Consider the following 26,934-nt stretch of genomic DNA (forward strand, 5'->3'; position numbering starts at 1 on the left):
CTGGTGTTGTGATTAGGTGTAGTTGCCTTAGGCCCAAACTGTATGTTTGGCTGATACCAGTTTTGAATTGAATGAAATGACTAAATTTCTCCATTAGTCGGCTTGAAAAACATAATTAAGATGTTCTAGGAATGAGACTCCACAGTGAATCTCCCCAGTAAGGAAAAATGTCAGCTTATTTCTAAATGGAAATCCCCAATTGTCACACCACATCAGTCATCTGACATATAATCTGACTTCCATTGAACTGGAATGTACTTTAAAGGTCAGGTCTCTGGATGAAGAATTTTAGCTTAGTAGGTTATGCAGCAAAAAATGCCTAAATCCAGAGCACTGTTTCAGCATTGGTAGAAATAGCTTGTCTTCAAATAGCAGAGGGGAGGAAAAATCGAATATTATTAAGCTCAAAGTCTTCTGCCTATGCACAGCTCCCTGTATTCCATGAACAAATTGGGAAATTAAACAGGCATAGGGATAGAATCACGTCCATCTCCTTTCACAGAAGTTGCATACTGGAGTCCTGCAGGCACAACTTATTTGGTCTACGTTGAAACAATTTAGGAAATATATCAGAAAAAAAAAATCCACATATCTGGTTTCTCCTAAGAGATTGGAATCCCTGCCCACAGTGGGCCTGGGCTCGTAAGGCCAGGACTGTGGTGGTGGAAAGCAGGCTGAGGCTGAGCGCGCACATGCTCTGTGATCTGCCGTTGTCACACTCCCCGGCGTCTTAACACTCCTGTTCATCTTGCCTGCCTCATCCTGGCAGGCATGGAGATTCCTGCAGCTTATGAAATGGATGCAACGGGCATTCACTCATTCGTTCATTCATTCATTCCTTCATGGTAGGCCATTCTCTATGTTAAAGGAGCCATGGGGAGAACTCAGCGGCTGGTTTTCCTTCCAAACGCTTCTAAATTTGCTGTTTTTCAACCTACTTTTTCAGAATGGCCCAAAGTGCGAAACTAAGTACCAAAAGATGGACCTTTCAGGCCCAGCCGGGCCCCTGGCCAGCTGCGTGACCTTGGGCGGGCCCACCAAGTTCTCTCGGCGGAAGGTGCTAAGCGGTCCGCACGCGCACTGAAGCCCGTCCCGAGCGCCTCTCGCGGCCGCAGCGTAGCCCCGAGCAGCCCGAGAGCCGCGGGGGCGCTTCCCAGCACCAGCGCCCGTCGCAGAGCGCGGCGCGGCGGCTTCCGAATCGGCTTACGGGGACTCGCTCTGGTTCCGCGCCGCTCCCGCCTCCCACGTTCCGGGGGCGCGAGCGGAAGGCTCCCCGGGGAGGCCTGGAGAGCGGCGGGCAAGTGCGGCGAGGAGTTCCTTAGCGGGGCGAAGCTAAGGCGGCATTTTTGAGCATCCCGAGGGGCACGCCCGCTCCTGGCCCAGCTAACAGACCCCGCTGCACGGCCAGCGCAGGAACCGGTCCCCCGGCCGCCTCCCACCTCGAAGCCGGGGCCCCCGAGGCCGGCCTCGAGCGCTCCCGGCGGGACCCAACCCCCACCGCCGCCTCCCCGCCCCTTCCCTCCCCACGTGACAAGGGCCGGAACCGTCACTTCCGGCGGCGCGGGGAGCGCGCCTGCGCGGGGCGCCGGGGCTTCGAGAGCGGTTGGCAGCGGCCCGCACCGCCGACGGCCGCGGGGGGCGAGCGGCGTAGGTCCGACTCCGGAGGCGGCGGCGGCGGCGGCGCGGGCCGCGTCTGACGGGTGTGCGGCGGGGGAGGTGCAGCGCAGTCCCCGGGGGCGCCGGCCGCCCCGCCCCCCCGGCCCCCCCGCCAGGTGCCCCCCCCAGGCTCGCGCTCCCGACGCCCCGCGAGGCGGCTCGGGCGCCGGGGCGCTCGCGGAGGTGGTGGCGTCGCCCCCGCGCCCGGCCCCGCCCCCGCGCGCCCCGCCCCGCCCCGGCCCCGCCCTCCCCGCCGCCCTCTGCGGGAGCCGGGCAGCTGCAGCGGAGCCGCGGAGCCGCGGAGCGGGCGGCGGGGCCGGGAGTGCGCTCGGGCTGCCCGGGATGTGAGGCTCGGAGGGCCGCGGCGCGCACGGACGCTCGCACGGCGCCGGGCGGCGACCCCTCGCGGACGTCGGCCGCGCGCGGGGCCAGGACTCGCCCTCCCGTCGCCTCGCGCGCGCCCCGCGCCCTCCCGCGCGCCGGCGGGATGAAGAAGTTCTCTCGAATGCCCAAGTCGGAGGGCGGCGGCGGCGGCGCGGCGGGTGGCGCGGCCGGCGGGGCCGGGGCCGGCTCCAGCTCCGGCAGCTCGTCGCTGGGGGTCCGCGTGTTCGCGGTCGGCCGCTACCAGGTCACCCTGGAGGAGTCGCTGGCCGAAGGTACGGGCGCCCGGGCGGCCGGGCTGCAGGTGAGGGAGGGCCGGTCCTCCCCCGCTTCCGTCGCGCTCTCCGCGCTCTTCCCGCCTCCACCTCCTGGCCGTGCCCGCGGCGGTGTCTTAAGAGCGTCTCGGGCTCTTCTCGCCGCTGGCAGCTCTGGCCGTGCACGGCTCTCCCTGTACTGAGTTTAAGTCCTTCTCAGCCCTCCTCGACGCGAGGAAGTACTAGAAAACGTCCCCGCGACTGATGTGGTGTGGACTGGACCAGGGACTCGTCGGAGGGTCGAGCGGGCGGGACCAGGCGGCTGCCGTGCCTTGGCCTCTGCGCCCGAGCCTGCACGGCGCCCCAGGGTGCAGGACTCCGCAGCCCCAGGCCGAGCCGGGTGGCTTTCACTCGGTCCGCAGGGGAAGGGCAGCTTGTCCCGGCGCGCGCGCTTGTGCGTGCGTCGGAGGTGATGCTTTGCCCCAGTGTTAGTGGGTTGATTCGGAGGATCAGGCGAACTTGACGGCCATTTATCTTTTTTTTTTTTAATTTTTTAGAACCTTCATCAGACAAGGTTCCGTTCATTCATAGCCTTTCAGTACGTCTCTCTGGTACTTTAAAAGGGGCTAAGAAAGCAGGTTAACTTTCACCTGTGAAGTTTTGCATTCGGTCCTCCTTTACCGTTACCAGTTTATGTCAGCGGGTGCAAGTCCGCTTACGAGAAAGCTTCACACCATTAAAAAAAGCAAGATCCTGCACTTTAGTTTTGTGTTTCCTGTGTAGCTGGCTTGTAGAAAATAGTTTCTCTTATCTGCCGAACGCTTCATTTGGTCTTTGAGTTTTTAATTGCGGAATGTTACAAAATAAATACTTTTAAAATTTCATGAATAGTTTGTTGATAATTGGCCCTTTAACTTCCAAGGTTAAGAGAAAAGAAACTGAGGAGAGTAGTTTTAGTTCTCTGAAAGTCAGACATTGATGCGGGTTTGGGCACAGTAGACTGAGATTCCACTTACGTCTTTTGAAATGCCGCAAAGAATAGCACATTAGTGTGAAAGAAGAATATGAAGGTTTTCGTTTGTAAAATATGTAAAGAGAAAGAAATCTTGAATTATTCAGGAATGGGTGTTATCGTTTTGCAAGCCATTGCACCTAGTAATGAGCCTAGCCAAACCTTGCAGAGGTGGGAGAAGGATCCTTAGCTTTTCAAAAGAATGAATATATGGTGATTGGTTTTGATAGATTTACTGTGCTGTGAAATTTCCGGGTTCTTTATTATACACAGATTTCAAATGTTGGTTTAGATTGAGTTGTGGGTTTTAAGAAGATACGGCTTTTAACTCACATGCTGTACTTATTTCTTTGAATTGCAGTAACTAATTGAAGTGTGGCTTGAGAGGTATTACACTCACTTCATTTCACAAAATCCCAGATGAGTTTTTTATTTAGTAGAAAGAAGACATTAACGTTTCATCAAACTAGACTTTGGATTTGTGGCTTTTATCACTGCTCTAAGCATACCCTACCATTACCCTAAGCAAGTCATTTTCAACAAAAATTAAGTAATTTTGGAAAATAAAAATAAAAATGAAGAATTTCAAAGGAAGAGTGCTCATTCAACCGCAAACAATAATTAAAAAAAAAATTCAAGGACAATGTCACTCACTGTTGGAGTGTTCCACTAGTTTTGCTATAAATTTTTCGTTTTTCTTGGGAAAATCCATAATCAGGTGCTAGGATGAAGCAGGAGCTGAAGAAAACCATTTTGGGAAGGTGGAACTTCCCCACCACCCAACTCCACCTCTTGGACTAGATTTTTATTTCGTCTTTTCTGGAGGGGAGGGGAGACTTTCTTCCCTTTTGTGTTTTTCTCTCACACACACATCTGAAATTGCCTATATTCAGTTTACTTTTTGGTCCTGACAGTTTTTTCTTATTTCAGATGCTTACTATCCTCTCTCCTTTCCAAATAATTTAGACGATTTGAACAAGATGCTTAAGCACAAAGTCTGGTTCACATTCAAGAATGATCATTCAGTAATTGGCAGATACATTTGCTAGATTATAAGATTAGGGCAAGTGGTATGGAAAAGCATTAGATTTTAGAGTACCTGAATTGGGGAGAGGTATACCATTAAGTGGGACAAGGGGTGAAAACAAAGACCAAAAAAACAAATTTGGTAGGTTTTACTTTTTCTTTTTTTTTTGCTTTGGGTTCATGTTGTTTAAACAGGGCCAAGACTGTAGGTGCTGTGCCCTGAGGTGTTTTTGCCATGCTACTGCAAACATATGCATCTTGTTTAGAGTGGCCTTTGTAGTGTCTTTGAGTCATCAATAAGTCTGCTAGGATGCAATGAAAATTGCATCATTGTCTCATGTTCTGCCTCAAATTCTCCTTCTCTTTCTCTAAGTATATATTTACATATTTGATTCTTATTATTGAGAGTAGTTATGTTTTGTAAAGTCACTGAAGAGTGAGTTAGTAAGTACTGAACCATTGCCCTCTGTGTGTGCCCAGTACACACAGAGGTACTGCAAGACACTGTTCACATTTTTGTCAACGAGTCAATATATAACTTTGCTTTATGTGTATTTCTATTTAAAGATCTTATTTAATGTATGTTGTTTACTCATTAAAAGTGAACTTACAGCTAACAGCGCTGTAACTCATGTCTAAATGAAACTTAGCTAAAACATATTTTCTCTGTAAGGGACATCACAGCCTTCTTGAGCTTAGGAATACTAGATGACACTTGGGCACTATGCTTGGGGCCATTTCATTGTTTACAATGAAATCACCAATAAAAAGGACAAATATGAGAAAAACATGACAGTAAACACACTTCAAAAAGAGCCCTTGTTTATAAACAAGGCAGGACACTATCTTGTTGACTCCAGCTGGCCTTCTCAAAATTTTCAGCACTATACTCATATCTACAAATCATAAAAATGCCATTGTATTGATTTTGGGAATACAGATAAATTTTAGCAACTACATAAATTTATAAATATGGATCCCCAAATAATGAGAATCAAGTTATGTATGTATGTGTATATATGTACACATATACATGCATTTTATATATTATGTATTTAAATTAACGGCATCTCAGAATTATACTTATGCTGTATGTTTAAACTGTTGGAGTAGTTTTTTCTCTGAAGTATACACTTTGTATCATAGTCTCTAGTTAAGTATGTGTATGTTTGAAGATGCATATTACACCTTGTGCCTTTTTAATTCCTGCTTAAAGTTTAGAGGACTAATATTATTATTGTGGGGCATTTTCATTGTTTTTCCAAAAACAGTTTAGTTTCAGGAGTGCATGCTAACCAGATCCAATTTGGGCCCATAGAAATGAGATGGAGCCATAAGTAAATTTTAGCTTGAAATAGTGTCAAATTGACAAGCATATGTAATTCAGTATACTCTTTAAAGTTTTTACTAAAACATAGAACTGGCTTTTTGATCACATACATCCATAGGCCTTCAGTGCTAGTTAGAGGATTTAATATTGATTGATAATAGGAAGAAGTTGGTTCTCAATATGTTTGATTCTCAATGTTCTAAGTATGTTGGTACAAAGTGCTTAAATAAATGGGGAACCTGGAGACTGGGACACTATCCATAATTTGTTGAGATAATCTAATTATGAGGTTTTGGGGGCTGGATAGGAATGGTATTTTGAATATGATTGCATGGGTAAAGATAAGACTTTCTGTCATGGCTTGGGGGTTGTTGGTACTGTCAGTACTGGTTATTGGGAAGCCAGGAATATACTGCAGACTTCTGTACAAGGAGCTCAGTAGCTCTCTCAGAGTTAACTGATTAGATTAGGGTCAGTTAATTTAGGCTAAGTATTAACCAGCTCTCACTGTTAATTTTACAGGAAGGTAGTAAAATACATTTGATTTTGCAATATAAATCAGTCTGAAAATAATGGACTTAAGCATGATATTTCATTTGTAGAAATTATCTGTGGCTATCCAGTAACTTGTACAGGATCCAAGAATTTAGGATTTTAGGTTTTATGTGATAATACAATGGGAAGCTACTGAAGGATTTAAAATAGGGCAGTTACATGCTCTGATTTGTATTTTTACAAGATCATTGTGATTTCTATATAGAGACTGGTTACAGTCTGTACAAATTATTATTTTTTTTTAATTTTTATTTATGTATTATAGTCACAGAGAGAGAGAGAGAGAGGGGCAGAGATACAAGCAGAGGGAGAAGCAGGCTCCACGCACCGGGAGCCCGACGTGGGATTCGATCCCGAGTCTCCAGGATCGCGCCCTGGGCCAAAGGCAGGCGCCAAACCGCTGCGCCACCCAGGGATCCCTAGTCTGTACAAATTAGATGGTTAGTTAAGATAGTGGCAGTGGGAATGGAGATGAATGTAATAATGCTTAAATGGGAAGACCTGGTGATGGGGGGGAGGGTATTGTAGGAACTGTGAAGTAAGACTTGTTTATGCTTGGGTTGGAGGTATCCTATGCTGAGATGGGGAAGAAAAGAGAAGGAACAGGAATTTTTTTTTTTTTTTTTTTTTTTTTTTTTTTTGCAGGGGAGTGGATAGGTGGGGGAGAGTTAAGGAGGGTATCCAGGAGTTCCAGACATGTTTTAGTTGAAATATCTGGGGGGAAATAAGTGTCAAGTAGGAAGCTGAGTATGTGGTTTGGGTTTGGTACGCAGCAAAGGTTTCTGGGCTTAGAGATAGGTATTTTTGAAAAGTGAGCATTTGGCTGTTACTGAAGGCCCTGGGAGAGAATAATGCATAGGGAGAGAGTATAGAATGAGAAGGCACTCACTGAAGGACCCTGGTAGAACATTGGTCTCAGACATTGGTGTTCATCAGAATCATTTGGAGGCCTTGGTAAAGCACATATTGCTGAGCCTGACCCCCAAAGTTTGTTTCATATGTATGGGTAAGGCTCATAATTTTCATTTCTAACAACTTGCTCACTGATGCTGCTGGTCCAGAAACCATACCTTGAGAACCACTGATTTAGAGTAAAAAGGAGCTGCCAGAGAGTTATGAAGAATACCAGGAGAAGCTGATGCTTTGAAGAGGAGGGATTGTTGCTGAGAAGTCATCTTGATCACATTTTTTGGCCATATACTCAGATTTATGCTTAGTTCTTTTTTTTTTTTTCTTTCTCAGGTTTTATTTTTAAGCAATCTCCGTACTCAATGTGGGGCTCAAACTCACAACCCCGAGATCAAGAGTTATATAGTTCATGGACTGAGCTGGCCAGGCACTCTTCGTGCTTAGTTATTTTATTTTATTTTATTTTACTTTATTTTATTTTATTTTTAAAATTAAATTAAATTTAATTTATTTTTCTTTATTTTTTATTTTATTTTATTTTTAAATTAAATTAAATTAAATTAATTTATTTAATTTATTCATGAGAGACAGAGAGAGAGGCAGAGACATAGGCAGAGGAAGAAGCAGGCCCCATGCAGAAAGCCTGATGTGGGACTTGATTCCGAAACTCCAGGATAACGCCCTGGGCCAAGGGCAGATGCTCAACTGCTGAGCCACCCAGACGTCCCATCCCATGTTTAAGTTCTTAACCTACCCTTTAAATCTTAGCTCTGGTATATCCTGATAATACTCTGCTCCAGCCATAGTGTACCCCATTCGCCATTGTTCTGTGACTGTTGTATTTACCTATCACTACCTTTGCCTTTGCCTGTGTAATCCTAACTGCTAGTTATGATCACTCCCTTCTTCCTGTGGACATTTGTACCTATTTATTTGTAAATAGGTGATGTAAACCATCACATTTAATCTTTTGTCTTGAGATACAATTATGTAAGCACATGGAAACCACTAAGATGGTTATTGTTCCTGCCTCATTTCCCTTAGCAGATAGTAAAATTCTTGAGGCTAGAAGTACTCTCTATTAATTGCTTTTTGAATCCTACAAATTGCCTTCATATCATGGACATTGAGATTCTTTTTAAAGGAGGTGTTTTTTTACTTTTTTTTTTTTTTTTTTTTAATAAATCCAGATGGAGTTCTTCAGTAGAATTTAAGACCTAATTTGCAAATTGAAAAGCACTGATGGAGGGCTCTGTGGTTCTTGTCCCATCAGAGGTCTTCTGCTTAGGTTAGGGGAACCTGAATTTTTTACTTTTGTGAAGATAGGCTCTAAAAAAATTTTTTTAAACCTGCACATACAAATTCGTAGCACCTTTATTAATCAGTCAAAAACTAGAAGCAGGAGGAGTCAGCATCATGGTAGTGTAAGATGTACCCTTTTTTTTAAATGTGAGATTTATTTATTTTATTTTAATTCCAGTATAGTTAACATACAGTGTTATATTAATTTCAGGTGTACAATATAGTGATTCAACAATTCCATATAGGTGAAGACAAACTTTTGAAGACAGAGTTTAAGGCAAAATGTTATTTCATTTAGCCTCCTTGAAACAGCAAAAAAAAGAATCAGCTGGATGTCCCTTTATAGTTATCTTTTTCTATTGACATGTTTTTCTTTATTTTACAGAGGTGGCTGAGTTTAAAGAAAAAAAGTATTGTTATATGCAATTATGAAAGTGTTTATATTGTACAATTGATTTTGACAGTGAGCTTTTTGAGGGCAGGGTCTTATTTATCTCTGCCTTCAGTTTCCGTCCTGCAATTTTCGTTGTTGTGATTGAATAGAATTCTCTGGAAACATTGTTTCCTTTTTCTATAAGATGGAGTTAATATTTATTATAAAGATTAACAGGTAATGTATGATATTTTTTTTTTTTCTTTTTTTTTAAAATTTTTTTTTATTTTTTTTTATTTATCTACGATAGTCACAGAGACAGAGAGAGAGAGAGGCAGAGACACAGGCAGAGGGAGAAGCAGGCTCCATGCACCGGGAGCCCGATGTGGGAATCGATCCTGGGTCTCCAGGATCGCGCCCTGGGCCAAAGGCAGGCGCCAAACCGCTGCGCCACCCAGGGATCCCGTAATGTATGATATTAAGAAGATAATGTATGAGAATATCTAACAGTGCATTGCCAAATCTTTCAATAAATATGGGCCAATTTTAGGTTCAGATTTGGTGATAAGCTTTCAGTGAAATCTGCTTCTGGAATTGAAGTAATTTATCCCTGGGTGGCTCAGTGGTTTGGTGCCTCCCTTCGGCCGAGGGCGTGGTCCTGGAGACCAGGGATTAAGTCCTGCATTGGGCTCCCTGCATGGAGCCTGCTTCTCCCTCTGCCTGTGTCTCTGCGTCTCTCTCTCTCTGTCTCTCATAAATAAATAAATGGAATTGCAGTAATTTGCTTGTAGAATATGTATTACATTTATACTGAATAAAGTATCACATTTATATTTGTAAAAAATTGAATCATTTTAATTAGATAATTATATGGCATTTTAGCCATATATAATTTTTAAGTTTCAATCAGCTATATATAGAATTTTTACCTTGATAAAGCATATGTTTTGACAAGAAAATGAAAGTAATTCATAGCAAAGAACATTACATAGACTCTTAATAACACATGCTTCTCTTTTGTGTTGTGTTATCATTGTGGGGATAGTTCTTTGATTGTAATTTTGATTGCTGTTAATGTTTTCTCTAGAGGTGGCAGTTTCATTCAAGGGCCCTAAAGCAATTCCAAATTTTCAATATTTTGAAAAAATATAGTGGAAATTATGCATTTATCCCCAGAAAAGGTGCTAAGTTGCACTAACATCAAATTTCTTTGCTTTTAGCTATGGTCAACTTTGCTTGGTTAATACTAACTTTCTCATGCTGAGTAGTTTGCAAAGGTTGTCTTTGAATTATTTTGAAAATAATATAAATTAATACTTGTTAGCATCTTTCCGTTATGAGGTCTGCAGGAGGGAAAAATAGAAAAGGTCCTTGATGGTGTGTTTATATTATGGAACGTAGTAGAAGGTAGAATTGTTGTGTGTCGTTACATTGATTCTGGACCTTTAGTGTTCTTTACTAATCTTATTTACACATTATATTGGTTCTCTGTCACTCTTTCCCCCCTTTTTTGGTCAAAACTTGACGTAGAACATAAACATTTACTAGAGCCTATTTGGTAGCTATCAAAATGATTAAAGGCTTGACTTAGAATTCTGAAATTAAGAGTCCTGCGTGGTAATTTCAAAGCTATGGAATGGTTTCATTACAAGGAGTTGAGACTGTTTATTCCTTGGTTTTATCCTGCATCCATCTGGTGAACCATTCATCTACCCACAAGCCTACTATTTTTAGGGAACTGAGTTGGGAAGTTGAGTGGTTAATGACTGAGCTGTTTTAAATAGTTGGGCACTTAGTTAATTTGGAGATTCTCTTGTCTGCATATATCATCTTTACAAATGAGATCAGTCAGCACTTTTCTGCTGTTTCATGTCTCTGCAGGAAAGTGGTTGTCGGGCTTTGACACAGAAATACTTTATTTTTGGACTTTTTGGTTTGTCCTCGTCTTGTAGAATTCCAGTAAAATTTAAGGGCATGGTTGGGGGTATGGCTTCTAGAGAGGCATTTTGCAGTGAATATTATTTTAAAATATGAAACACTTATCGCTACTAATTTGCCTATTTTAACATTTCATTAGATCTTTGAAATAGTTCCTGGATTTTTAATAGTTCCTGGAGGCAACTATTAAAAAAAAAAAAAAGGCAAAATTTGGAGTTGGGCCAGCTGATACTCTGTTATGCTAATAACTTGCATTGTGACATTTTGACTTCAGTTTCCTCAAGAAAAAATGAAGTTGATAAAGATGAATCTGTAACATCTTTTTCCATTTTGACATTCTCTGATTCTGTCTGTATGATGGATTCTTACTGCTACTCTGATGAGAGGAGCAAGGGAAAGGGATAAAGATGAACAGTTTTAGGATTGAGACCATAATGAAAAGATTGTGTTTGATAACCATGCATTTGAGTTCTTTGACAAGCTTCAGTATAGATTAGCAACTTATTTTTTTATTTTATTTTTAAAGATTTATTTATTTATTCATGAGAGACACACAAAGAGAGGCAGAGACATAGGCAGAGGGAGAAGCAGGCTCCATGCAGGGAGCCCAGTGTGGGATTCGATCCCAGATCTTGGGATCACGCCCTGAGCTGAAGGCAGATGCTCAACCACTGAGCCACTCAGGTGTCCCAGCAATTTATTTTTTAATCCCACAATTAAGAAATAAAATGATTTCTTAATCATTGTGAAAAAGTCTTCTCTAGGAAGTTGCTTTATATAGTACCCCTTAAGATAAGGGGATGGGTGCTCAAATCATGTTGCTTTTCAGAGTACTGTCTAGTTTGAAAGGATATGCCAACTTTAGTGGATTCTTTTGTTATTTTAATGATTTGTGTTCTCCAAGTGATTCATATTTTGGAGGGTGTCTGGAAATAAAGAAATTTTCATGTTTTTCAAGTTTTTATTTGGAAAGAATGTATCAGGAAGGGTTATGACAGTTTGTGGATAGAAAGTTATTTTGTGGATAGAAAATTTATCCATGATAATGTGTGAAGAGTCAGTGCCTTTTTGTTTCTAGTGCTGTCAGCTCTAGTTTGGGTCCTTAATAAGTCTCAGTGAATGACATTCTTATGCAGGCTATTCTTCTCTTTGAGACTCTTTACTCACCAGATCAACTCATCCCAGTTTTTCTTCCTGAAATGGACTTCTGATCGTTTGCCTAAGTGAAGTGCAAACTCATCACTCTGGGATTCAAGGTCCTCTGCAGTGTGACTCCAACTCCCCTCCGGCCTTAATCCCTCTCTCACTCGGATCCTAGATGTGTATTACTGCACATGGACTTGACATTTTCTGCATTTTGCTCTTGCTTTTTCATTCCTGTTTTTCAGCTTATGTTGTTACATTGCCTAGAATGCATACACTTCCCTCCCCACTCTGTTTAATTGTATCTTGCAGTGAACCTTTAAAATAGTTACTTTCTTGCAGTCTTTTTTTTTCATGACACCCTATCTGCAACCAAATGAGTGTAATTATGCCTTCCTCTAATCCTGTGTAGCAACTATTGCTTATATTGCACTTATTTTACACAGCTTTGTTTTATCCTAAGAAAATGTGTAGTAAAAAGTTTCCTCTACTGTAAGATTAAAAGTCCCCTTAAGATTTGGCAGCGTAGGGATCCCTGGGTGGCGCAGCGGTTTGGCGCCTGCCTTTGGCCCAGGGCGCGATCCTGGAGACCCGGGATGGAATCCCACGTCGGGCTCCCGGTGCATGGAGCCCTCTGCCTGTGTCTCTGCCTCTCTCTCTCTCTCTGTGTGACTATCATAAATAAATAAAAATTTATTAAAAAAAAAAAAAGATTTGGTAGTGTATTCATCTTATCTCTTATCTCTTGCAGTGCTGTGCTCATGATAGGTATTCAGTACATTTGTGAGAGATTGAAGTTTTGAATCGAAAAGCAGCCAGAAGTCCTGTAAATAGTTATTATAAAACAATTGGATAACAACTGTGTTTGACATAGTCAACTGTTTGGTTGATGTTTAGGAGTAGGTTGGCCCCAAATTTCAAGTTGTGTCTTTTTACAGAAGCTAAAAGAAGTAGATAGAAATATTTGATGATAATGTAGGTAGAGCATTATCTAGGTGAATGAAAAAAATACTACCAGATTTATTTTTGGATTCCTAGCATGTTTCATTTCTGTAGTGATTACACAAGTAGCACATTTCTGTTTTGCGGGTCTGCTTGCTCTTCTTACTAGGTGATTCTCAACAGTGTTCTAGCCTGAGTGACCCGTGTCATCTTTAAAGAAAGCCACTACTATGGGACAGAGAGGGCAAACTGAACAGGCCTAAAGTATGTGCTCTGAATACCTAATCTTAAAGTAATACTATTGGAAATGGTCAACTGGCTATGGCTTTCTCTTGAGTGGTTGATAGTTACCAAGGCTTAATGGGACAACTGGTATCTAAGAGAATGAGAGATTAGGAAGAAGGGGATCTTATATCCTTAGTGCTCTGGGGGAGGAAAATACTTGATTATTACCTTAGGGGACCCCTCTAACTAGTGTGTATAATATTGGAGTTGCTTTTCTCGATGGAAAGACCTTCAGTTTTCTTTGAGATTAGGGAATTTGTAAACCTGGCATGACAGATCAGAGGTAGCAAACCAAGTCTTTTTGCAGTTTTGTTAATAACTAATCATTATCACCCTGAACATTCTCCTATTCCTTCTTTGGTTATCTGGAAGAGAGATTTCCAACACACCATTTCCTCTGCCTAATTGCTGTGTCTACTTATTTTGCTAATTTATTGTAGTGAGGTCATTGTTAGGGCTGACTGGCATTTTTTTACATACTTAAGTATACTTTTTTAAATGAAATTGTCTGTGGTTAGTTTAAGTTTTACTATTCTTTCTGGAATCATTAAGATGTTAGTATTAAAATGATGTACACATAATATGGTAAAAATAGTTTACTTGATAAATGTTTCAGGACCCTTACTCAGGAGTGGGACTATGCATCACTGGCGATGACCCACTTATTCATTCTCTGGCCTACATAACAGAATCTCTCCTACTGAATATTAATGGTCTATTCTTTGTATAAAAAAAATGATGGCACTGATTCATGATTAGCAGGACATGAATTTTGAGTTATTTTTCCAGAAGTAGGATGTGTATATTATCTCTTTGCATAGGCCTTTAATGGTCTTTTCTGTGATCAATAACAGAAGTTTGTAAGATAGTTAACTGGTGTTGAAAGCAATAATGTAGATCTGAGGAGTTTTTTTGTTTTGTTTTGTTTTGTTTTTGTTTTATTTTCTTACCAACTAGCCTAGTTCAAATCCTAGTGAATAGTTAACTGGGTTGTTAAATCTGTTAATTTTTTATCTTTTAGCAAAATATTGTTTGTATAATCCAAAGGAGAAATTCTAAGGATCTCAGTCCAAATTGATACATATTTTAAACACATCCTGAAGCTAGCTGTTATGGATTTTATGTTTTTCAGCTTACTGAAGTGGGAACTTAAGAAATGTTGCAAATCAGTGGGTTTTTAAAAAAAGTATTTTTAAAAAAGTGTTTTTGTATGTCACTTTGCTGATTGTACTCTGTCCATGAGGAATATTGGAAGTGAGTTTGCAAGATGCTCTGAATTCATGGTGTTCAGAGCTGGATGTAACCAAAGGCCATAAATTTCTAGTATGAGAAACTTGTATTTACAGATTTAAGGTTCAGATTTGTTTTCACCTTAAAGTAGCAGCTCTCTTTCTTAGTAAAGGCTACATGCATTTTAAAACGTTATGATGGGCCATTATGGATATTGTGGGTAAGTTCACTGGTTTTTGCTTTTTGGAAGACTAAATATAGGGATGAGGCTGGTAGGTGGTATACAAGAATCTGAATTGAGAATAAGACCTTCTCAGCTCCCTTCGGAAAATATTACTAATTGTTATATTAACTGGTGGTGTTGGACTAACAGTTCTTTTAAAATGCTAGTGCATCATTAAATCTCCCATAATTGTTGCAATTATCCAGTTTTTTTTTTTTTTATAAATTATCCAGTTTTAATTCCCTCATTTAGCTATGAGAAAGTAGACTAAGGGATGACCCCAAAGTCACACTGCTGGTGTTGGTTGTGGAAGGAGGAATTTAGGTCTTGTGACTTTAAATCTAGCACTCTTTCTACTACATGTGACCTCCTTAATTGGGTCCTGTGCATGTACAGGCATAGGCTTTTGATTGGAGTGGGCTTAAGAGATTGGGGGACTTTTAATATTCTGGAAGGAAACTGGAATATTCATGGTTGCCTACAGAGTCTGAGATAGAATGAGGTATTCCCAACCACTTTTGAATTAAAGCTTTCCCCCTTTGCTTTTCCTTAAAGCCATCAAACCATGTGCTGCAGTTTAAGATGTCAGGATTAATTTTACAAAGTTTAGAATTGCAGCTTTCCCCCAGATAAAATTGCAGCTTCCCCCAAATGAGTCTGTTGTGTCAGTGTAGAAATGTTCATCGTAAATGAAATAATGTATTTGCCAACTCTAAAATAAGTAACATAAAATCACATTACTCTAGCTTCTTCAATTGAATGTACCATAGCGATATATATCTAGGACCTCCTATAGAAAGCAAGGAAAGTGAAAAGAAGAAAATAGCTGAATCCTTATCCCCTACTTCTTTCAGCTCCTAGTTCAAGGTTATGGAAGACTTAGTGCTGTAATGTCAAATCCCTTTTTGCATTTCATTTAACAAATTTGTGCTGCCTGTATTTAAAAGAAAAAGGAACAAGGTTTCATCATATTTTTAATTTTATTAGATCATGGCACAAATGCATTTGACTTATACCTAGAATACTAAACTTCTGAGCATTTGCAGGAGAAATACAGTGCCTATGGCATCATAAAACAATTTTCTTAAAAATGACATGACATTGCTTCTGTGATACAAGTGGCATATTTTTATACACATACAGGTTAAAAGTTAGAATAGTTCTTTTTTTTTTTTTTTTTTATGATAGTCACAGAGAGAGAGAGAGAGAGGCAGAGACACAGACAGAGGGAGAAGCAGGCTCCATGCACCGGGAGCCCGACGTGGGATTCGATTCCGGGTCTCCAGGATCGTGCCCTGGGCCAAAGGCAGGCGCCAAACCGCTGCGCCACCCAGGGATCCCTAGAATAGTTCTTGATATATGATTTTAAAATAGTAAAAGGAAAAAAAAATTTAAAGACTTTATTTATTTGACCTAGAGAAAGAGAAAGAACCAGAGAGCATAAGCTGGGGGAACAGCAGAGGGAGAGGGAGGAAGCCGACTCTCCTCTGAGCAGAGAGCCTGATGGAGGGCTTGATCCCAGAACTTTGGGATCATGACCTGAGCTGAAGGCAGTTGCTTAACCAACTAAGCCACCCAGGCACCCCTAGGAGAGCTTTTTTTTTTTTTTTTTTTTTTAAATTGAGATATAATTGACATGAACAGTAGTTTCAGGTGTACAATGTAATGATTGCATATTTGTATAAATTGTAAAATGATCACAATAAATATGGCTAACATCCATCATTAATTTTTAATGTAGTTACACATTTGTTTTTTCTTGTGATGAGAACTTTTAAGATCAACTCTGTTAGCAACTTTCAAATATAGAATACATTATTAGCTATAGATGCCATGTTATGCAGTACATCCTCAGGACTTAGAGCTTTTTTATGTCAAAGTATAATAACCCCCACCCCCACCCCATTCTACCTCTGATATCTGGGTCTCCTTTTACTTCCAACTTTAGAAGCTGTGTCCCTGATTTCTCTAGTCTGCCCTGTTACTTTATCAATTATCTGATTTTTCTTCTCTTTTCTGCTGCTTGTTCTTTAATTCTTACTATATCTCATTTCTGCTCAGCATGTAGGCTTATTTGTTTCTCTCATCTTAAAAGGTAAAATAAAAACAACAGTAGAACTAAGTGATCTTTTGTGTGTCTTTTTTTTTTGTTCTGTCATTAATTGGGTTTTCTAAAAGAATAGACTTCATCAATGGATCAATGGTTCTCAAAATATGGTTTGTGGGCCTTAGGGAAAGGATCCCCAAGACCCTTTGAGGAGACCTCAGGTCAAGATATTTTCATAATACTACCAAGATATAATTTTGCCTTTTACACTCTAGGCATTTATGTTGATGATTCAAAAGCAATAGCAGTGGTGGTAAAACTTGTGGTACCTTAATACAAGTCAAAACAGTTTGCACCAAACTGTATTAGTAGTCATTGTAGTTTTCATCATCATTTGCCTTCAGTTTTTTTGTTTTGTTTTTAATTGTGTGCTTCTTTTTGAAGCCAGTTTCCCTTAAGAACATCCTTGATAAAGCTGTGAAAATTCTATCAATCTTGGCCCCTTGAACACATCTTCTTTTTTTGATTGTGCTATAACGTATGTAACAGAAAAATTACCATTTTGACCATTTTTAAATTTACAGTTAAGTGGCATTAAGTACATTCACATTGTTATGTGACAGTTACCACTAGTGATCTCCAGAACTTTCTTGTTTTCTCTAATTGAAACTCAATATCTATTAACCATTAGCTCCCCATATTCCTTCTCCCCCAGCCTGTGGTAAACACTGTTTTTATTTTCTGTCTCTATGAATTTGTATCTGTGCTGCTGAAGTGAGCACTCTGTCTCTATGAATTTGGTTATTCTAAGTACCTCTTATAAATGAAATCCTGTAATATTTGGCCTTTTGTGTCTGGCTTATTTCACTTGAAATAATGTCTTTTAAAAAAGATTTTATTTATTCATGAAAGACACAGAGAAAGAGAGGCAGAGACATAGGCAGGGGGAGAAGCAGGCTCCCTGCCAGGAGGCCGACGTGGGACTTGATCCCAAACCCCAGGATCACGCCCTGAGCCAAAGGATCAACCATTGAGCCAGCAGGGATCCCAGAATAATGTCTTTAAGGTTCATCCATGTTGTAGCACGTATCAGAATTTCTATTCAATCTGTATAATATTCCATTTTATGTATATATCACATATTGTTTATTCATCAGTGGGCACTTTTGGGTGGTTTTTACTTTTGGCAATTGTGAATAATGTTACTATGAAAATGAGCACACAAATATCTTTTCAAGTCCCTGCTTTCAGTTCTTTTTGGTATATACCCAGAAGTAGAATTACTGGCTTATGTGATTCTTCTGTGTTTAATTTTTTGAGGAACGGATACTGTTTTCCATAGTAGCTGCATTTAAAAAAATTCCCACCAGCAATGACATGGGTTCCGATTTCTCTGCATCCTCACTAAAACTTGATATTTTAAGATTTTTTTAAAAAAGTTTATGATAACCCATTCTAATGAATGTGAAGTGGTGTATCATTGCAGTTTTAATTTGCGTTTTCCTAAATGTAAGTGATATTGAATATCTTTTTATGTTTTTATTATTGGCCATTTTGTAAGTACACATCTTTTTGATGTGTGAAGAAATGGAAAGTGTATGTAAAACATTTGCTGCATAGTGAAATATGGTGGTATAATTGAGGAAAAGCACTTGAGTGATTGAGTTGTCTCCTAGACCAGCTACTTTTTACATGAACACTATTTTTATTTGAAAGAATGACTGACAGACTGTGATTCATTAAGATTTGGGTATTTGGCAGATATTTTCTCTATTAAGTGAGGCTGTCACTTCAAGGAAAACACCTGACAGATGTTATTAGTGATGGAAATTGAGCTTTCAAAAGAAAATTAGAATTTGGAAAATTGTATTTGCCATTGTGAACTTGACAGTTTCCCATTACTTAGGTTTTTCTGAGGAGATAGATGATGATATTAACAAATGTGATTTTTTAAAATTGTGTAATGAAAGATCCTTTTGACTTAGTGAACTGGTATTTTCCAAATGTATGATGTTACAAAATACATAGTACAAGATTGACTATTGAATTTTAGTTTAGCAGTGCAAGGAATTCATTGATACTTGCAACTAACCTTTAAGAAACTACTAATTGTCATATTTTGCTGCAATAGCAAAGGAGAATATCTGTAATTATTTGAAAAGACTTGAAGGTAAACTTTATCTTTCCCTCTCTATATACCTGAGGTTAAGTTGTGTTCATATGTTTAATTAGGCCCAAACAGTATATCATAGAGGATTTACTGCAGAAATGGCTATGATAATCTAGCAGTCTACTACCAAGGCAAATATTAAAGAACTTTGCAAAAATGTAAAGCATTGCCATTTTCTCTCTAAATTTTTGTTTTTGAAAAATAACAGCTATTTTCTTATAAATGTTATTTATGTTGTCAAATAATATGTTTATTATTATTTTACACAAATTAATAAAGATTGAAAAAATTGTTTTAATTTCTTTTTAAAAAATGTATTTATTTTAGAGAGTGTGTAAGTGCACTTGAGTGCAAGCATGGGAAGGGGCAGTGGAAGTATGACAGGGACAGACAGACTCCACGCTGAGCACAGAGCCCACTGAGCAGCTTGATCTCATGACCCTGAGATCATGACCTGTGCCAAAATCAAGAGTTGTATGCTTAACTGACTGTGCCACTCAGGTGGCCTATCTCAGTTTTATTTCTAATATGGTAAATATGGATTGATAAAACTCACATGAGCAAAAGCTCTCTTGGGTCTTCAATTGAATTTTTAAGACTGTAATGGGATCCTGAGCCCAAAGGGCTTGAGAATTACTGGATGGTGTGTAGTCTAGCAAAACTGTCTAATACAGAATCCACTAACTGCATGTGGCTACTACTTGAAATGGGGCCAGGCTGAATTGAAATGTATCATATATGTAAAATACACATCAGATTTGAAAGCCTTAATGTGAAAAAAGTAATGTAAAATATATCATTAATATATGATATTGCTTACATGTTGAACTAATAGTATTTTGGTTATATTGTTTTAAAAATGTATTACTAAAATTCACTGTTTTTGTCCTTTTGAATGTAGCTGCTAGAAAATTTAAAATTGCATATGTGGCTTACATTATATTGGACATGTATTGGACAGTATTGGCCTGTAGTGTACAGTTTATTGTGTGAACTCTACACTTTGTAGTCGGGGTAGTTCACCTGGGATTCACTGACACTCGTGTGTCTTTCTTAGGCAAGGTATTATGGCTTTCATTGTATTTTCAAAGGGATGTATGACCGAAGTAAAGTTAGGAACTACTGTGGAAACGAGATAGCTTGTTGAGTTGCTGCTTGTAGTTACTTGGGTACTGCTGGTGGCTTGGATCTGGGGCAATCTCTTTCTCACTGTTTGGGCAAAACCTGCAGTACTAGGTGTGTAATTGAGATGCATTCTTGGCTTCCCAAGTTGGAACTCCGAATATTCATGCAGAAATACTTCTATAGAGAGACATTAAATACTGTTAATACTACTGTTAATACTAGACTGCAGGTTGACCTGAGAACCCAATTATCAGGTATAGGATTATTTGTGTGGGGAAATAGTCTGAATGCCAAAGTGCAGATATGAACTGTCAGAACACTACTAAATACCCCCACAACTAAATACCCCCAAAAGGGGTCAGATCAGTTCATGAATACAGGTTGTCTTCAACTTATGATGGGGTTACATCCTAGTTAACCCATCATAAGTTGAAAATATCATGTCAGAAATATATTTAATATATCCTCCTGAACATTGTAGCTTAACTTGCCTATCTTAAACGTGCTCAGAATACTTTAACATTATTAGGCTACAGTTGGGCAAAACCATCTAACACAAAGCCTATTTTATACTAGAGTATTGAATATTATGTAGTTTATTGAATACTGTAGTGAAAGTGAAAAAAAAAAAAGAATGGTGTATTGGTACAGGATGGTTGTAAGTGTATCAGTTGTTTACCCTCACAATTGCATTGGCTAACTGGGAGCTGTGGCTCACTGCCACTGCCAGAATCAAGAGAGGGTATTGTACCACATATCAACTAGCTGAGGAAAAGTTCAAAATTCCAAATTTGATACATAGTTTCTGTTGAATGCATGTTACTTTTGCACCATTGTAAAGTTGAAAAATTGTTGAGTTTAACAATTAAGTGGAGAATTGTCTGTAACTGCTTTATTAATGGCCTTCAGATCAGACATTAGTAGATAACTACAAAGGTTCTTAAACTTTGACTAGGATGCTTATTGAGTAGATTCCTGGACTTAAATCAGAATTAATCCTAGGTTTAGAGAAAGGTCCAGAAAACTTCAGGTTTAATAAGCACTCCATATAATTCAGTTTGGAATTTTAATTGGCATTACATGAAAACTCTATATTAACTTGGGATGGTAGGTGGGGGTAGGATTGATACATTGACAGTATTGAGTATTTCTTTCCAGGAACATAGCATGTCTCTCCATTTTATTAAAACTTTTATGTTTCTCAATGAAGTTTTTCTTCATTTAGGTCCTGCAGCTTTATAAGCTTGGTTCCATGTGCTTTATATTTATATTATAAACGGATTGATCTTCTCACCAGTGCAAAAAGTTTTCATTTTTTTACGATTTTGGAAGAAGATAATTTGCTGTTAACTAGGAATATATTCTTATTATTTAGGCTTGAGGAATCTGAGATATAAAAAGACATGGACTCTACCTAGGAATATCTTGCAATCTGGTATGTTTTTAAATAACTGGTTTCTCCAGATGTAGCCAAGTCAGGTCAGTAGAGAAAAACAATGCAAAGTCATAAATGTGAGAATTTGAGAAATCTTTGAGATTTCATTTGAAAGAAACAAAAAGGGACATAGTACTTATCGGGTGCCTGTGAGAAACTTGATTGTACTGTTTCAGAGTTTCTTATGGATCCTCTAAAGTCAAAAAAGGACAGTCTATTAAATACTTTTTAGGTTATGGAGAATAATTTTAAAAGTGTTATTGGCATATATAGAACCTTACCAAGGGAGGAAATGACTGATTTTTCTTAATTTTTCTACTATTGTATTCCTATAAATTATTTCATTCTGAAAAGATTTGTTCATAGAAAAGCTATGATTGTGTTCGTTCAAAGGTATGACTTTCTTACAGTAGTATCTGAACAGATCACTTCAGGTGGCAATATTTTTATTTATTTATATTAATTTCAGAGTAGAATTTAATGATTCATCAGTTGCATATAACACCCAGTGCTCATTACATCAAGTGCCCTCCTGAGTGCCCATCACCCAATTACCCCATTCCCTCATCCATGTCCCCTCCAGCAAACCTCAGTTTGTACCCTATATTTAAGAGTCTCTTATGTTTTGCCTCCCTTTCTGCCTTTATCTTATTTATTTTTCCTTCCATTCTCCTGTTTATCTGTTTTGTTTCCTAAATTTCACGTATGAATGATATCATATGGTATTTTTGTCTTTCTCTGACTTATTTTGCTTATAATACCCTCTTGTCCACCCATGTCATTGCAAGTGGCAAGATTTCATTCTTTTTGATGGCTGAGTAATATTCCATTATATATGTATAATATAATGTATATAATGTGTAAAATAATATATATGTATACCACGTCATCTTTATACACTCATCTGTCAGTGGACATCTGGGCTCTTTCCATATTTTGGCTATTTTGGACATTGCTGCTATAAATATTGTGCCCCTTTGAATCACTGTTTGTACCTTTTGGATAAATACAGAGTAGTGCAATTGCTAGGTCATAGGGTACCTCCGGTTTTAACTTTTTGAGGGACCTCCATATTGTTTTCCAGAGTGGCTGCACCAGTTTGCAGTCCAGGTAGACAGTATTTATGAGGAAGTTCCAGTGGGTGCCTAGAATTTTCTTACCAAAGAGTTTTGCTGTAGTTCTTATTTTTTAAAATATTTTATTTATTTATTCATGAGAGATACAGAGAGAGAGAGAAGCAGAGACACAGGAAGAGGGAGAAGCAGGCTCCACGCAGGGAGCCCGATGCGGGACTCGATCCTGGGTCTCCAGGATCACACCCTGGGCTGAAGACAGGTGCTAAATCACTGAGCCACCCAGGTTGCCCGCTGTAGTTCTTATTAACCAAAAAGTACACTTGACAGCTATCATGTTCTTTTAAGTAAAATATATTCTGACGTAAACCTACATGTCTTAAAGATCCACAAGCTGAATGAGATAACTACAGTCTGGGTATCAATGCTTTTAAGACAAAGCTTGTTTTGTTTTATTATGTTTTAAATGGTACTTGTTCTAAAATTGTAAATGTCTTTATAGACCATTCTAACAGGTAAAAGTATCAATGGTAAACATTATTAAATTATTTTATATTGACAAATTTTGATAGTTCCAATTGTTTAGAGAGCTTTCTCCCCCATTGCCAAATTTGATGTGGAAGCCAGTTGCATAGATATTTTTAGGACCGGAATTTGGAAAATGTTCTGTTGCATATTTCAGTAATGGTACTAAAATGTAATTTTTTTGAATTCCATATTTCATTAAGAATCTAATGGAAGTTGTATACTGTTCTTGTTTTTTTGATGGAGATTCTTGGGCTGATTCAAGTATTTGTGTTTATGTGGGTTTAAAGAGTTCTATGTACATTTTTTTTCCTTTTTCTCAGTAAAAATTGGCTTTTCTGTCAAAAGTACATAAGATATTTGTGCGGCTATGAGTAGTGTTATTTCTGAGTATCAGAAGAGTTTGACCCAATTCTTCCTTACTGATGTGCTATGGTCATATCATATGCTACAGATGGATTATAGGTATGCTAAGATAATTCTTCCTCAGTCCTCAAAGTGGCTCCATTGTGGTTAGGGATCCCTTCTGGTTATCTCTGGCTGAAAGCAGACTCCCGTCATTTTCCCATGGGGCCAGCCAAGTAGTTGGAAAGCACTGATTGAGTAAAAATATTGGATGGTTTTCCATTAGTATAAGTACAGATTTAGTCAATGGAATATGAAGCCCAGGGAATTGTGGGGGTTGGTGAGAAAGATAAGCTCTACTCTGCCTGACAAACCTTATTAATCAGGAAATAGACTTGATCTGTCTTTGAAAAGGAGGAATTGCACAAGCTATTCTTTCAATTTAAGCCTTGTTTGTTTTTGGTGACATCGAGATAAACTGATTTGAAATGATGTAGAGTGTCTTACACAGAATATTTAAATATATATCTGTTTTCTGAGCCACGGTGTTGGTTATCAGGACTTGAAGTAATAGATACTGACTCTGTGCTGATACTTTGGCTCTGTGTTGTGATTTTTCTTAGTAGTTCTCTCCTCCCCCTTCTGAAGTAATTACAGAAGGCTCTGTGTTTACTTGGCACACTTGAGATTGTTACACAAAGTGCATGCATAAGCATCAACACGTTGGGACCAGTATAGTGATAAAGGATATTGCCAAGAGGAGTTAACATATCCTGTACAGTACACTCTATATCTTTGGTGACTTAAAAAAAGCTTATCTTACTTGGATTGGATGTTAGAATTACCATCTTTGTAACTTCCCCACGCACATTCAATTATAAAATTTTTAGTGGTTTTTGTTTGCTAACCACGAGTTGTTTTGTATGATTTTTAACTCTGCTTTAATAAAGAACTAAATACTGGAATGTAGTTATGTGTGCAAGTTGTACAGTGTCAAGGTAGCTTAATTTCTAAGTATTCTAAAAGAGTTTTGCCTTCTCTGATCATTTCATGTTAATATTTTAAGTCAGTATAACTTAAACTGCAGTTGTCAAAACTTTGAAATAGAACTATTTTTATTTAATAAGAATGTAATTTGTATTATAAAGTAAAATATCTAAAGCAAAAAGTGGCAGACAACTTATTTGTTAATAGACCATAGATTGAATCACCTTGCTTATATACAAGAATTATCTAAATGTAACACTGAAAAAAAATTTTTCCCCACATACTAAAATTGTAAATGTGTTTGGGAGGATGAATATATTTTAAAAACTTAGCCTTTCATTGAGTTTCAAAGCAGTTTTTTTTCCTTTAGTGTTTTTTTTTTTTTTCCTGGCAGCAGTTATCTGAAGTATTTTAAGGTGGAATTAAAATGTTCCATATTGCTCAGTGAACTCATTTCCCTTTGCATAGATTGGTATTTTACCTGTCCTTTATTCCCTCACAGTCTTTCTGTGTGATGGATCTATTCACAGATTCCCTAAATCTCTATCCCTATAGTCCAGGCTTCCTTGTGTCTGTTGTAGACCTATCAAACAATTAAAATATATTTTAAAACTTTTAAAAACCTGGACTTCTACCAAATCAACAACTTAGTCTGTTTTGGTTGAAAGGGGAACCCACATGTAGTCACCCAAGTAAGAAACTAGAGATTCATTTGTCGTCATCTTTCTGTGAAAACCTTTATTATCTATTGTCTGGACTGTTGAAGTGTGGGTGTGTTTCTATTAATGTCACAAGTAGTAATTTTTCATAATGAAATAAGAATAGATAAGGCAAAAATTGTTCACTCTTAACTTCTTCCATTCCTCTTTTAACCATCTACTTGTATCCTTTTGAGATCTTTTTCCTTCATGGTGAAATACTTTCTGATTTGTTTCCCACTTTTGTCCTTGTCTTCTCTTTAGTCTTTTTCTAAACAATGCTTGCTAATTATTATCGTAAAAAAAAATTTTTTTTTGCTTTGTTTTGAACTGTGTAAGGTTCTCTTTCCTTCATTTCCCCATGGAGCAGGGGGCCCGATGTGGGACTTGATCCCTGGACTCTGAGATCATGACTTGAGCTGAAAGCAGATGCTTAACCCCCTGAACCACCCAGGTGCCCTGCCATCTTCACTTTAATCCACAAATGAGATATGATTATTGTTTTACAAGTTCTGGTTTAATAGCTTAGTTCATCTTGTTTCTTAAATGTCAGACCTTCCATCTATGCTCACTTGTTTTCACTCTGACACCCCTTTAAAGTAAAGGTCATTTTAGTAAAGGTCATTTTGTAAACCTGAACAATTTTTATTTCAATTTCATTCTAGAAGGCAGATAGTTTTTTTTCTTTCAGTATTTTGAAGGTATTATTCCACTGCCGCCTTTCTTTTTCTGTTGAGAAGTTGCTAATTGCCTTTGTAGATAATCTATCTTTTCTCACTGGTAGCTTGGATATCTTCTCTTTGGTGCTGTAGTCTTTCTCTGTGGTGGTATAAGTGTGGCTTTCTGTTATTTTATACTTCCTGGTTTTTCTGAACCTGGTGATTGGTGTCTTCCATCAGTTCTGGAGAACTCTTAGCCATATCTATCCTAATAATGCCTCTTCCTAATTCTTGTAATTGATAGACGTGTGTAGTAAGTCTTTTCACTGTATCTTCCAAGTCTCATAACCTCTCTTCCCTGTTTTCCATCTCTGACTCCTGGTGCTGCATTTTGGTATATATATATCACCACTTGACGGCATTCAAATATATCTTCCAGTTCACCATTCCTTCGGGTGTGCTTCGCCTGATGTTTCAGTTACTATTTTTTTCATATGAGAAATTCCATTTGTGTTGTAAAATTGCCTGGCCAGTTTTTTTTTTTTTTTTGAGTTGTCAATTTTGATAACCTTTTAACACCTTTATATACTTTCAGTTTCTTATTTTGTTTCTTTAAATTGTGAAGCAGTGTTATTTTATATTGGGTATTTAGTAATTCCAGAATTCTTTAGTCCTTTCAAGTCTCATTGTGTAGTTGATTGTTACTTCTGGCTTTTGTTTATGGTGACTGTTTTCTTGAATAGTTGGTGATTTCCTTTCCTTTTAAAAAAGTTGTTTATTGTGTGCTTACATATCATAGAGTCTCACTTTTTTTGAGATTGGAATGCCTTCCTCTAGAGAAAATTTGAGTTTACCTCTACCAGACTTTTGGGTATACTCATCTGGGGCTTCTTTTAAATTGTTGGCTTTTTTTTTTTTTTTTCTTGATCATACAGGTAGTTGAATTCCCAGTCTTTGAGAATTAGGATCATGCTCAGAAAGTCATAAGGAACTCTCCCACTTCATCCAGTGCCAAGGGCAAGGCATTGATCTGTAATGTCTAAGGCAGGGTGTGGATTGGTTTCTAGTTCACATTGAGAATGAAGTGCTTTGTGGGTCCAGGCTTGGTGTGGTGGTCCCATCGAGACATTCTACCGTTCTCCAATATTGGCCTTTGGCTCCAATGCAGCTTATGGATTTATTCTTTCTTCTTATTTCTGTCTCCAAGGAATTTTCCTGCTCTATCTTCATGATTATTTTATCCAGCATTTTAAGAACTACTGTATCAGGAAAGGTTTTTCTGAATCCATAGTCTACAATGTTGCTAGAAAT

General features: G+C 38.7%; 1 protein-coding gene across 3 annotated transcripts in view; it reads left to right on the plus strand.

Moving 5' to 3' along the window:
• Positions 1–1,999: 1,999 nt before the first annotated feature.
• BMP2K (BMP2 inducible kinase) overlaps positions 2,000–26,934 on the plus strand; it is a 116,109-nt gene continuing 91,174 nt past the window's right edge. For 2 of the 3 annotated variants that reach the window (XM_041759935.1, XM_041759937.1), the window contains exon 1: positions 2,000–2,312. In XM_041759935.1, the coding sequence (XP_041615869.1) occupies positions 2,144–2,312 (169 nt within the window). In that variant the 5' untranslated portion in view covers positions 2,000–2,143. The remainder of the gene's footprint in view (positions 2,313–26,934) is intronic. The other variant, XM_041759938.1, reaches the window with a different exon arrangement.

The sequence above is a fragment of the Vulpes lagopus genome, chromosome 6 (genome assembly GCF_018345385.1).
Source record: "Vulpes lagopus strain Blue_001 chromosome 6, ASM1834538v1, whole genome shotgun sequence".
Taxonomy (NCBI): Eukaryota; Metazoa; Chordata; class Mammalia; order Carnivora; family Canidae; genus Vulpes; species Vulpes lagopus.